Source organism: Dermacentor albipictus, chromosome 1 (genome assembly GCF_038994185.2).
Source record: "Dermacentor albipictus isolate Rhodes 1998 colony chromosome 1, USDA_Dalb.pri_finalv2, whole genome shotgun sequence".
Taxonomy (NCBI): Eukaryota; Metazoa; Arthropoda; class Arachnida; order Ixodida; family Ixodidae; genus Dermacentor; species Dermacentor albipictus.
In genome coordinates this window covers 337,146,083-337,159,929 of record NC_091821.1, presented here as the reverse complement: position 1 = coordinate 337,159,929, position 13,847 = coordinate 337,146,083, and the positions used below count along the sequence as shown (strand labels likewise).

Below are 13,847 nucleotides of genomic sequence, written 5' to 3'. Positions count from 1 at the left end.
GTGTGTGTGAGCAGCTAGTACTACACGAAGGCGCCAACAGCTCCTTAATACCGTGTGTAAAAAAATGAAAACGGGATGCACAATGCGTTGCTAAATATGGAATTATTGTAGCGACGTAGAACCTATATTTAAAGGGGCCGCCATGAACCGCCCATCAGGCTTGGTGAAACAACGTAGTCCGCAGGTAGCGTACGCTGCTGTGACCGTCTCAGCCAGGTTTTGCTGTCGCACGCGGTGCGTGGAGCTCGCAAGTGGATCACGAAGTCAGCTTTCTCTCAAACGCTTTCTTTCAGCAGATGGCCCTGTCCTCACCATCTTCTAGACGCATTATGTCATCATCGGACGCACTATTCCGTCCATCCCTGTGGCTGATAGCCGACATCAGGCTGTGGTCGGCAACGCGGCGTAGATACCGCTGTCGCCGCAGGGTGCCGCCACGAGTCCACTGGCTATGCGCACTGCTGCTCGCTGAGGACAACCGCGTTTTTTGGCTCATGTTTAGCGCGTCGTGGGCACCGAAGGCGGAAGTCGTGGCGTGTCCAGAATGAAATTTAAACTGCGCGCCGCGGTGACATTGAGAAGGCGGAGCATTGTGGGCATGCCCCACTGCGCCGGAACATTCGCAGTGCAAGGCAATGAAGAAGGAACGGGAGCACAGCGGAGGCCGTGTTTGATTGCCGATTACTGCGCTTCTGCTTAATGCATTGGAGTATGTTTTGTGGCAAAGTATTTCTGAAACAGCCTATTTTCACCTCAAATGCCTTTTTCCACTTCGATAATAAGTGGCAAAGGGCCACTTCAAAGAGGCTGTGTAAACATGCCCGTATATGGGGCTCTTGCATTGCCCAGGGGGCGCTGCGAAAAAAGGTGCTAAAAAGCGCCCTCTGTCCTAAAATGGGTCGTACCAAGCTCGGTCGTCTGCTTCGGAAAGCACGTTTACAATATGGACCCGCCACTTTCGGTTGTGTTGTATCACGGCCTGCAGCGAATATCCGGTGCCGAAGATTTTTTCAGGGGTGGCACGCTGCGTAAGGGCAAGAAATTATGCAGTACCGAATACCTGTATGCCGTTCAAGAATTAAGCGGCGAAGTTTTAGCGCGGTGTCAATCGCAAGTGAAGCGAGTCGCGTACGAAGTGGAACTTCAGGTTAGGTTTGCACGCTTCTAGATTCAGGCGCACAAACGCGAGGAAATGCTTGATATAAATGAATCCACAGCAGCGATAAGCAGACATCATGTGTACGGAACTGCTCGAGCACACGACCGTACGCGCCGCGAAGGCAGCGGTCTTTCGACATGCCGCGAAACGGCGGGCCTCCTGCAATCTTTGTTGACTGCATGCCGCTAAACAAGTAGTTATGCCTGCGTTGTCGTAGCGGCCATCTGTCCCTTTTAGTAACTGCTAATAAGTGATGCAATGCATATGACCTCGCACGTACGTGCGAATCGCGCTGCAGCGCGAGCTCGTGCGCTGCTCGCTTGACGTAGCTTTTAATGACAGCGCTCGAACATCGATCTGCTGTAATCATTACTACCTTGCTGCGCTGCCTCAACATGCTGACTTGAGGTCAAGTATGAGCACATTTAACTCTAACCTGTGCTGCTCGTAGTGGGGCAGTGAATTGTCACCGAATCAGCCCGGCCATTTGTGGTCATTTACGCACACCTGGTCACTTAACCACTTCGCATCGGTCGAATTGTTAATTGTCGCTGTGGCCGGGTCTCGAATTGTGAATTACCAGCCATGCCTGCTGCTATGTCGGTGTGCTGTCGGGACTGTAGGTGCAAAAGGCCGAAATTTAGAACGCAGATAATCAAGCAAGCTTCAAGACAGGCGATGGCGCGAAGTTTCGCTTACTCAGCGCGACGAAATGCAGCTATGCAGCGCGCCCGACGCTCCACTTCGTGAGGCCTTGAAGGAAAACGGTAGAATCTGATGTTGGGATTCAGGCCTTCTTGTTCATGGCAGCCCACGACGCAGAAGTAATGACGGTGACGCCTTCTCGAGGCTGGGCTAGGTCTCTCCGGATCGGCGTCACCGATTCCGTCTGCTCCCAGCATTACGTCCCACGGCACACGGAGAGCCCGTTTTCGTTAAACTATAGGCTGCGGCGAGCTCGCAGCGTGGTCGGCATGGTCTGCGAGAAGTGACGAGCTTTTTCGCACTCGCAACAGGGCAGAAAAAAGTGCGAATCGACGCAAAACTCGGCCTAGAAACGTACTTCGCCACAGCCAGGGCTCAATACGACCCAAGCTGGTACGACCCAGATGTCGTTTCCCGCGCCGCCACCAGGCGCCGCTACTATACCTCAAACTCCAGCGCAAGACGCCCATACTCTTCATTTGCATCCGAGAACCACAGTTCCGTTGACGACTGCGTAATAGGGTCTCCGATTCACTCTCCGAATCGTAAAGTCACTATTCGCAACTATAGTTTTCAAGTATTTCAGGATAATCAACTGTGCTCAATCATACATAAAATTAGAGCAAATGTAGAATAAGCTTAATCTCCTGGGATACAGTGAGCATGAAACATCAGAAATTATGCCGTGGAGCAGACCGCGTCGCTAAGGGAGTCAGCCTTTACAAGTGAACCACTACCATTAATGTTTTCGTTACGATTGCTCCATTAGTATTTTTAATAAGCGCAGCTTCATAACGTGCAACGTAATGTCAGACACTTACTAATGTTACTAATACTAGGATGCGACATTGTTTTATAATAATGGGGAAAACAGCTGTTTATTATTCGAGAACTGTATATTTATATTCAATCCGATTTAATTCACTTCCAGCAGAGGTCGATGCGTGCTCAATTTGGTCTAAAATTTACTATTCCCTTAACCCTACTCTATAGCGCGTCATAAGGATGCTTGAATTACTACGTATTCATCATAGAGTTCAATGCACAAATCAAGATATTGGTTTTAAGCAGCACGGCACTAATCATGGCAGTTATCATGTCAGTAAACCTTTTGGCTCAGCTATGGATATCTACAGTATAACAGGTTGGATTCGTGAGGTCAGTAATTGAATTTGTCTTCGAGGTAACTGTAGTAACGCCTATACGTCTGCGGACCATACAATTTTCACCTCTGCGAACTCGTATTTTTTTGAACGCCGCGCGATTACCTCGAACGCTTTGTCTCTAGAACAGTGGCTCTTGGTAAATACAGTCACGAATCATCCGATCTGCATGTGCCCCTACATTTCTCTTGTTATATCGATCGCTCATGCAAACCCACATTCTTAGTAGAGTTGTCAATATTTTCGCAATAAGAGCCAAAGATGGTCTCGGAAGCACAAGTATATGAAGCTGGTGTTCCAACAGGCTTTAAAAGAGTGGCGGTATAACTGAACCGTCACGAGTCAAGCCTTGCTCAAAATCGCTACGATGGTTTTGGATGTAGGAATCTTGAAAGGCTTCCTCCCTCTATGCTTTCTTTAATTTATATGAGGTTGAGAGCGCAAAATATCGTGACAGCAGTCTGCCCAGGGCGTTTATGTAGCGGTTCTTACGTTGGCCTGGTTGCAGAATGCTGCGAAGCTTGCGGATGGCGTCGTTCTTGGCGGGGCTGTCACCGAGAGAGAGTGCGTAGGCTGCCAGAGATGTTTCGTAAGCCGGCTGGTCCCGCTTCAGTTCTTTCCCAATGAAAGCGGTAGCTTTCTCATGGGACTCTTTTAGCCCTGGCACCTGTAGAGGCACGGTTCATTTCGATGTGAGCACTGGTTACGTGATGGCATTTTCAGAACAGCACACTGCCCGCAATGGCTAAATATATATATATATATATATATATATATATACAGGAAGATATAGCCTGGAAATGCTTCTGTCAGTTGCGAGAGATAAATGCTAATTCATTTTGCTAATTGCTAATCCTAATTCAATCATTTTTTTTACCCTTGTGGTTCACCATGTGTGAATGACAAATGGGTTTCTGTCTGTTAAAAAAAAAATATGCTGACAGAAGCATTTCCAGACTACTTCACTTATTGCACAAATATTATGCTTTCTGTATATATATATATATATATATATATATATATATATATATATATATATATATATATATATATATATATATATATATATATATATATGCCCACCATTGGGAGGATGGTGGGCAGATTGTTCTAGAGAAACTGGCCTCATGACTTCGAGCGTACCGGAATCTTGGAAAAACGCTAACCTATTCCTAATCCACAAGAAAGGGGACGCCAAAGACTTGAAAAAATATAGACCGATCAGCTTACTGTCCGTTGCCTACAAAGTACTTACTAAGGTAATTGGAAATAAAATCAGGAACACCTTAGACTTCGGTCAACCAAAGGACCAGGCAGGACTCCGTAAAGGCTACTCAACAATAGACCATATTCACACTATCAATCAGGTGATAGAAAAATGTGCGGAATATAACCAACCTTTATATATAGGTTTCATTGATTACGAGAAAGCGTTTGATTCAGTCGAAACCTCAGCAGTCATGGAGGCATTGCGGAATCAGGGTGTAGACGAGCCGTATGTAAAAATATCTATAGCGGCTTCACAGGCACCGTAGTCCTCCATAAAGAAAGCAACAGAATCCCAATAAAGAAAGGCGTCAGGCAGGCAGATACGATCTCTCCAATGCTGTTCACAGCGTGTTTACAGGAGGTATTCAGAGACCTGGATTGGGAAGAATCGGGGATAAGAGTTAATGGAGAATACCTTAGTAACTTGCGATTCGCTGATGATATTGCCTTGCTTAGTAACTCAGGGGACCAACTGCAATGCATGCTCACTGACCTGGAGAGGCAAAGCCGAAGGGTGGGTCTAAAAATTAATCTGCAGGAAACTAAAATAATGTTTAACAGTCTTGGAAGAGAACAGCAGTTTACGATAGGCTGTGAGGCACTGGAAGTGGTAAGGGAACACATCTACTTAGGACAGGTAGTGACTGCGGATCCGGATCATGAGACTGAAATAATCAGAAGAATAAGAATGGGCTGGGGTGCGTTTGGCAGGCATTCTCAGATCATGAACAGCAGATTGCCATTATCCCTCAACAGAAAGATTTATAACAGCTGTGTCTTACCAGTACTCACGTACGGGGCAGAAACCTGGAGGCTTACGAAAAGGGTTCTACTTAAATTGAGGACGACGCAACGAGCTATGGAAAGAAGAATGATAGGTATAACGCTAAGGGATAAGAAACGGGCAGATTGGGTGAGGGAACAAACTCGAGTTAATGATATCTTAGTTGAAATCAAGAAAAAGAAATGGGCATGAGCAGGACACGTAATGAGGAGGAAAGATAACCGATGGTCATTAAGAGTTACGGAATGGATTCCAAGGGAAGGGAAGCGTAGCAGAGGGCGACAGAAAGTTAGGTGGGCGGATGAGATTAAGAAGTTTGCAGGGACAACATGGCCACAATGAGTACATGACCGTGGTAGTTGGAGAAGTATGGGATAGGTATTTGCCCTGCAGTGGGCGTAACCAGGCGGATGATGAGGAAGCAACCCGCACCAGCGCAAATTTTCAGTACACATCGCTAAAATTGGCCCTCATTTTTTTAAAATACGAAATATCTGCTGCTTGCTCCTGCTGGGAAACAAGTATTAGTATAGCTCTTATTTAATAATAATATTTGGGGTTTTACGTGCCAAAACCACTTTCTGATTATGAGGCACGCCGTAGTGGAGGACTCCGGAAATTTTGACCACCTGGGGTTCTTTAACGTGCACCTAAATCTAAGCACACGGGTGTTTTCGCATTTCGCCCCCATCGAAATGCGGCCGCCGTGGCCGGGATTCGATCCCGCGACCTCGTGATCAGCAGCCCAACACCATAGCCACTGAGCAACCACGGCGGGTCTCTTATTTAGAAACAGCCTAAAAAGGAAATCGTGCGTCACAGGTGACACATGTCTTCAGAACGAGAAGAAAGGGGGTTAAGCGAGGGGCCCGATTTTTGTTAATAATATCATGCGAAGCCAACAAACAGACACCAAGGAAGACATGACAATGAAAGTGGATGAAAAAACAACTTGTCCCAGGTGGGGAACGATTACACGTCTTCGCATTATGCGTGCGATGCTCTGGATGAACGTGGGCTTGTTCCGCACCTGCGGCAAGTTGTTTTTTTATGCCATTTCTTTGCCAATAATTTATCATTCCTTTGTTTCCATTGGTAAGCACAAGTAATTTGCCCTATGTTTTCCTTGGTGTCTTTGTTTGTTGACTTCTGATGAGATGTCTTTAGAAAAGCCGGTGTTCTATCGGTATTGAAATGGCTCTGCGAGTTCGACCAAAGTCATTTTCACGAGCACATCCATGCTGAAGTCGTGATTACGCAATGAAATTCGACAGTGATACTTGTAAGAGGTTTGATAAGATTGCTGATGAGGATAAGATACTGATACTGCAACGCTGCAGCGGACAGGAATTGAATAGTTCCAGCATTCGATAATACAACGATTTCACGCCGTAAGGCGCACCTATCGTTGGGCGTGGCTGATTGTAAAGCTTTACCCGGACCTCTCCCTCACCCGCAGATTGAATGTGAAAGCTGATTGTGTTTTAGAATACGGATATAGCGGTCCCCAAAAAACTGGGCACGATGCAAGTTGCGCAAGCTGACAGTTTCTTAGGGCGGGAACTGCCCAGCGCGAGGCGCTGTCCGCAACGCGAGCGCGTACGGCGAATCGCGCGCGTCGTCCGCGACAGGGCGTCCCGAGAAGGCGCGAGGGACAATCGTCGTTGTCCGAGCAGGCATATGCGCAGTAAGAAAAAAAAACAATAGTTATGAGGTCACTCTACTAAGAAAGACAATTTAGCTTCAGCTGTAGTTTTAGTGGACTTTCCAGCGTGCAGCGGAAAGTACCGCTGCCCACTTTCAAAAGTGAGTGTGTGCGTGGGGGGGGGGATTACTTGCTTTGACTGCCCCCGCTTTCGACAGTGGGGGGCAAGTGCCCCCCCCCCCCACCCCTGTCCATCATCGTCACCCATCCCAGCGCTTTCATTCCCCTTCCCTCTTGCGCAGTGCAGAGTAGCAGACTAGAGCGCACTCAGGTCGACCTCTCTGTCTTTCCCTTCAATAAATTCTATCTATCCTCGGCAGGGAAGACGAGGTGATGTAATAACAATAACTGAAGTTTAATACATAATTACGGGTTAGCGGTGCGCTCCAAGACAGAAAAAAATACAGAAACGTTCGGCACGCGTGATCTCGCACGCAAGGGCAGGATATGTCTCCACATAGCGTCTCACTGGCCTTATTTTACCCTCCACCAACCGGGCAACCCCATTCTCTCTTGCCGTCATGTTGGACATGTTGGGTCAACCCACACAGAGGAACACGGGGAGAAATCGCTCTTCGGCGCAGAAAAGTTGAACGTAGGTCACGTAGGGACAACCCGCATAAAACATGGAGAGAACCGCTCTTTGGGGTAGAAAACCACTTTTTGGCGTAGAAAGGTTGAGCGTAGGCCAAATGAGAATAGGATGTGCACTGGTGCATAATCCCGTCGCATACATCCGACGGACAAGTCTCTTCATGTTGACGAGCGTGATGATTAGGTCTTTCGTGTTTCAGGCGTTTGGCATCCGTTCCATTCATTGCCGCACAACGTGACCCGTAACACCCCCTACCCAGCGAATTCATAAGCGTGGCCTCTGAAGTGGTACAGTCTCAGAGGCCAGGTGGACGACATAACCATAAAACTTACATAGTGTAATCGCAGCTTGAGTGCATAGAATGTGCTCGCAAAGCACAGTTTACATCACGCACTCGCACTTCGTGCCCCTTAACCATTGTATTGAAGCTACCTCATTGCCAGCGAAATTTAAGCGGAATTCCCACACGAAGATAAGCAAAACCGCGGTTGTGCCACGTCCCTGTTCATGCAGAAAGCACCCACTGGTATCCTCAAAGCTCGTGAGACCGTCTACTAATTAAAGCCAGACGTGTGTCTAGGACACAGCGCATGCACACCGTCTACTAATCCTGCACGTCATAAAGCAAAAGCTAGAGCTTGGAAACAGAAGGGATCAACATATATGTCAACGCTAAGAAGCGAAGCTCCGATTGGTACCGTGGTGAAATAGCCACGTGCAATATGGTATGCTTCATCACACACCAGTTTCACTCACCTGAAATGCGAAACCCATCTGTTTACTACTCATATGGCAATGCACGTGACAGATTTCGCGAAACACATCAAGAAAAGCAAGCCTGTGCATCTGATCGCTGTGCTTCTTTCTTAAAAAACACAAACTAAATCTGCAGCAACTAGGCCGCTCGTGAAAAACTTGCGTGATTTCACACAAAGCACCGATGTAACGGGTTCGATAGTGAGTGCACAATATTTGCCGTCTGGAACGCGCGAAGTGCGCAAAAGCACACGGCATCTTTCACAAGATGGTGTCAAACGCTGCGCGCATCTTTTTAAGACAGACGTCGTCTGCTAGCTGCTTGCGCTTGTACAAGAAAAAATCAGCTGACAGGTGCGAGAGTCCGCGTACAATCCATCAGGGTCCGTGAAAAACGAACGCAATTCTGGCAGCTCTCGGATTGGTGGGCCAAGCTTCCGAAGCTGTTCAAGAAAACCGAATGCGGAAAAGGAGTGCCAAGCAGTCTGGGTGTGTCAGGGACTGATAATCAAAGAGGCCCACTGTGGGTAAGTGACCGAATTGGCAAAGTCAACCCTTCTCTGACGCCCTCATAGCTTTAGCGACAAAAAACAAACAAACCGAGTAGGTGTAAGGATCAGTTTTGAACTCACCTTAATGCCATCTTTGGCACATTCTTGAAGGGTAAGCAGAGTATACGCCGTAAGTGGAAGTGGTCCAGTCACGCCGCCCTGAGAAAGAGGAGGGAAGATGTGATCTATGAAAAGAGTTGTCACTCGAATACAAGACCGGAAATTTGAACCCAAACGACGGAGCTCACTCTGACTAGACGTGCGGATGCGATATAGCAGGGAGGATTTAGTTGTGCGAATCGCCTTGTGGCAGGTCTTGTCAATGTGTCGTGCACTTTTGAAGGAGTGTAAGTGAAAGGTGCGCTCACTGCCTTTGCGTTTCGGCGAAAATTCAGTCCGCTAAGAACCGGGCCATCCGCTGACGGAAGGGACAACCGTATAGAAGAAGGGGTTTAACAAATATTAGAAATTTAGGAAAATGAACAAGATGTTGAGTATCTTGCGCTATTCATTTAGGAGGTTTGTGTCTGTGAAGTTAGGATATACCAATGAACCAGCATTATAGTGACAGATATTATGTCGCGATTTATTGTTTCATTACTTAGAACAGACGTGCGCTCACTGGCGCTATGCAGTTAGGCAACCTTCAGTGCTACATAGACCGGTTAGCCGCTGCAGGCGCCCAGCGCGCAAGTAAGGGTGTCTCGTTCAACAAACTCTACGAAACTGACTATTACGAAAATTTGCTATAAGCTTCCTTAATGTGGCATACACTGCAGTACAGCCCATAAACTGAAGTTGGCGTGCTCCTGTCCCGCGCAAGTAACTCTTTATCACGTCGTTCGCCGCGTGCGGCGTTAAAGCTTTGCGCTTTCTCTGTCTAGCATTGGTCGCAAGTAGCGTGTCGAAAATTGGGCGCAGAAACGACCAAAGATGTAAGCAGTGGACACAACAGAAACTCTCGGTGTTGACGTATATATGAGTTCGAAATCAACCTTAAGTTGACAGCGCTCATGTTGTGCAAGGTTTTCGTTTAAATGCTTGAGCATTTCTATATGCTTACCTGACGGAAAAACCGTCTCTCCGTCCGTCGATCGCTTTTAACACAGACGATCGCTTTTAACATAGTGCCCGAAGCAGCGAGCGAATTTACTACGTCCTGCCTCTCGTTTCAACGCTAAGCAAGCGGCGAGGACACAGGGCTCGCGAACCTGTGGGCAGTCGGCCCTCTCTTCGGGCATGGCGCATCGCTTTCAAGACGTGGGCCGCACCACCGCTCCGGACGTAGCCATTGCCGTAGCAAGGTTAAACACGGTTCGTAAAGGTTTAGTGTAACTAAAAAATATTGCACGCATTTCCTTCTGTTGCTGCATCTCCCTCGTCATTCCATCCCACGTCCATATCAACAAACACTGACACCACGGACAACATAGGGGAAATTACTTGTGCTTAATGAATGAAATAAGGAAACGATAAAGTAATGGAAATTAAAGTGGATGAAAAAACAACTTGCCGCAGGTGGGAACCGAACCCACAACCTTCGCATTTCGCATGCGATACTCTACCAATTGAGCTTGGTAGAGCATCGCACGCGAAATGCGAAGGTTGTGGGTTCGGTTCCCACCTGCGGCAAGTTGTTTTTTCATCCACTTTAAGTTCCATTACTTTATCGTTTCCTTATTTCATTTATTAAGCACAAGTAATTTCCCCTATGTTGTCCGTGGTGTCAGTGTTTGTTGGCTTCTTATGATATGACTAATAAAAATCGGGCCCCTCGGTTAACCCCCTTTCTTCTCGTTCATTATATACATATATATATATATAAACGAGAAGAAAGGGGGTTAACCGAGGGACCCGATAATTATTAGTCATATAATGAGAAGCCAACAAACACTGACACCAAGTACAACATAGGGGAAATTGCATGTGCTTAATAAATGAAATAAGGAAACGATAAAGTAATGGAACTTAAAGTGGATGAAAAAACAACTTGCCGCAGGTGGGAACCGAACCCACAACCTTCGCATTTCGCGTGCGATGCTCTACCAATTGAGCTACCGCGGCGGCGTTTCCCCGTCCACTTTCTTGGGTATTTATGTGTACTAGTAGAACCCTGGGAGTGTTAGCCAGCGCCCCCACTCACAGACCTTGGCGGCGGACATGGAACGTCTTTTTTGCCGCAGGCCTCACGAGAACGTGATCTTTTCGGGTGAAGGCAACTGGTCAATAAACCCACATATGCTACCTGAAGGCATCAATGTTGCCGGATTCGAGACCCTCGTTATGTAATAAACGAGAAGAAAGGGGGTTAACCGAGGGACCCGATAATTATTAGTCATATAATGAGAAGCCAACAAACACTGACACCAAGTACAACATAGGGGAAATTGCATGTGCTTAATAAATGAAATAAAGTAATGATAAATTAATGGAAATTAAAGTGGATGAAAAAACAACTTGCCGCAGGTGGGAACCGAACCCACAACCTTCGCATGTCGCGTGCGATGCTCTACCAATTGAGCTACCGCGGCGGCGTTTCCCCGTCCACTTTCTTGGGTATTTATGTGTACTAGTAGAACCCTGGGAGTGTTAGCCAGCGCCCCCACTCACAGACCTTGGCGGCGGACGTGGAACGTCTTTTTTGCCGCAGGCCTCACGAGAACGTGATCTTTTCGGGTGAAGGCAACTGGTCAATAAACCCACATATGCTACCTGAAGGCATCAATGTTGCCGGATTCGAGACCCTCGTTATGTAATAAACGAGAAGAAAGGGGGTTAACCGAGGGACCCGATAATTATTAGTCATATAATGAGAAGCCAACAAACACTGACACCAAGTACAACATAGGGGAAATTGCATGTGCTTAATAAATGAAATAAAGTAATGATAAATTAATGGAAATTAAAGTGGATGAAAAAACAACTTGCCGCAGGTGGGAACCGAACCCACAACCTTCGCATGTCGCGTGCGATGCTCTACCAATTGAGCTACCGCGGCGGCGTTTCCCCGTCCACTTTCTTGGGTATTTATGTGTACTAGTAGAACCCTGGGAGTGTTAGCCAGCGCCCCCACTCACAGACCTTGGCGGCGGACGTGGAACGTCTTTTTTGCCGCAGGCCTCACGAGAACGTGATCTTTTCGGGTGAAGACAACTGGTCAATAAACCCACATATGCTACCTGAAGGCATCGATGTTGCCGGATTCGAGACCCTCGTTATGTAATAAACGAGAAGAAAGGGGGTTAACCGAGGGACCCGATAATTATTAGTCATATAATGAGAAGCCAACAAACACTGACACCAAGTACAACATAGGGGAAATTGCATGTGCTTAATAAATGAAATAAAGTAATGATAAATTAATGGAAATTAAAGTGGATGAAAAAACAACTTGCCGCAGGTGGGAACCGAACCCACAACCTTCGCATGTCGCGTACGATGCTCTACCAATTGAGCTACCGCGGCGGCGTTTCCCCGTCCACTTTCTTGGGTATTTATGTGTACTAGTAGAACCCTGGGAGTGTTAGCCAGCGCCCCCACTCACAGACCTTGGCGGCGGACGTGGAACGTCTTTTTTGCCGCAGGCCTCACGAGAACGTGATCTTTTCGGGTGAAGGCAACTGGTCAATAAACCCACATATGCTACCTGAAGGCATCGATGTTGCCGGATTCGAGACCCTCGTTATGTAATAAACGAGAAGAAAGGGGGTTAACCGAGGGACCCGATAATTATTAGTCATATAATGAGAAGCCAGTTGTTTTTTCATCCACTTTAATTTCCATTAATTTATCATTACTTTATTTCATTTATTAAGCACATGCAATTTCCCCTATGTTGTACTTGGTGTCAGTGTTTGTTGGCTTCTCATTATATGACTATATATATATATATATATATATATATATATATATATATATATATATATATATATATATATATATATATATATATATATATATATATGGACACACGTAGACAAGCTACAACAAACATTTAATTTTGTCGTTTCAACCGGGGTCCGGTTTTCACCTTCATAGGGCTCGACCCGGGCCGTAAGGTCGAAATTAAATGATTGTTCCTGCTTTTCTACGCTCGCCTTCATGTTCCTTGAAATCATTATACACCGGATCAGAAGAATAACTACTTCCTTCAAATATGTATGTACGTATTCGGGCGAGGTGATACCGATATAGCAGAACCCACATCAAACCCCGGCGTCGGGGCTAGAAATGTTTGCTTTAACACTGACGAATGAACGTCTTAGGGTTAAACGATGAGACCCCACTGACCAGCAGGTCGCCGTGGATTAATTTCGAAATGTCGTGGAACCTTCCGTCTTGTTGCTGTTGGGTTAGTATGTAGTGGAGGCCGCTGGTTAGGACGTTCTCGTCGATGAGGACGGACTTGCGCGCTTCGCACAGACTTCGCACCACGAAGGCTGTAAGCCTGCGTTGCAGAAGGGAAAATTAGTTTCCGGCTTAGAAGCCGCAAAATAATGTTAGAACGGGGAAAAAAAAAAAAACGCTTCGGAACCGTGTTTTGCAGGTGCGATTCTTTCGATCAGAACTGCGTATGTGGGCCAAAGCCATGAGCTATGAGCCCGATATCTCATTGCACATTCGACTGGCGAAGCGCTCTAGAGTGCTCTGACTAGGAAAATATTTGAGCGCTCAGAAAATATTTGCCTGGTTCATTTATTTGTCTAACATTGAATTTTGCAGTGTCTTTAACTGCTTAAAACGCAATAAAAATAAGAACAAGTGAAGAACAGCAATGCAAAGAACAAACAAAAATAAACAAAGTGAATTGATCTACGAGAAGAAAATTAGCTTTACTCGTTACGGACCTGATTAGAGACTTATGACTTGTTAACAACGCTCTAAAGCATCGATTACGTAGCCCAGGTTTACCCTAGCATATATATATATATATATATATATATATATATATATATATATATATATATATATATGGAGAAAGAGAGATAGAGATTTATTACGAAGGAAAAGCTGAGAGGTCGGTCTGTTCTAGCTTGCTACTCAGCGCTGAGGTAAGAGTGAAAGTGAATAAAAGGAGAGAGGAAAAGTTAAGATGACAGAATACGAAAAAGATGGCGCGAATAGCAAATGATTTAACCAGAAACACTTATTACAATCTTA

At 46.2% G+C, this 13,847-nt stretch overlaps 1 protein-coding gene across 8 annotated transcripts in view; it reads right to left on the bottom strand.

Moving 5' to 3' along the window:
- The window catches only part of LOC135895734 (venom factor-like), a 148,156-nt gene that overhangs the window by 85,204 nt on the left and 49,105 nt on the right, over positions 1–13,847 (bottom strand). For all 8 annotated transcript variants that reach the window (XR_011511316.1, XR_011511318.1, XR_011511319.1 and 5 more), the window contains exons 25-27: positions 12,978–13,134; positions 8,769–8,846; positions 3,520–3,694 (exon numbers count right to left, since the gene is read on the bottom strand). Coding sequence is in view for 4 of the 8 variants with exons in the window: in XM_070531692.1 (XP_070387793.1) it covers positions 3,520–3,694; positions 8,769–8,846; positions 12,978–13,134 (410 nt within the window). In the remaining 4 variants the exon portion in view is untranslated. The remainder of the gene's footprint in view (positions 1–3,519; positions 3,695–8,768; positions 8,847–12,977; positions 13,135–13,847) is intronic.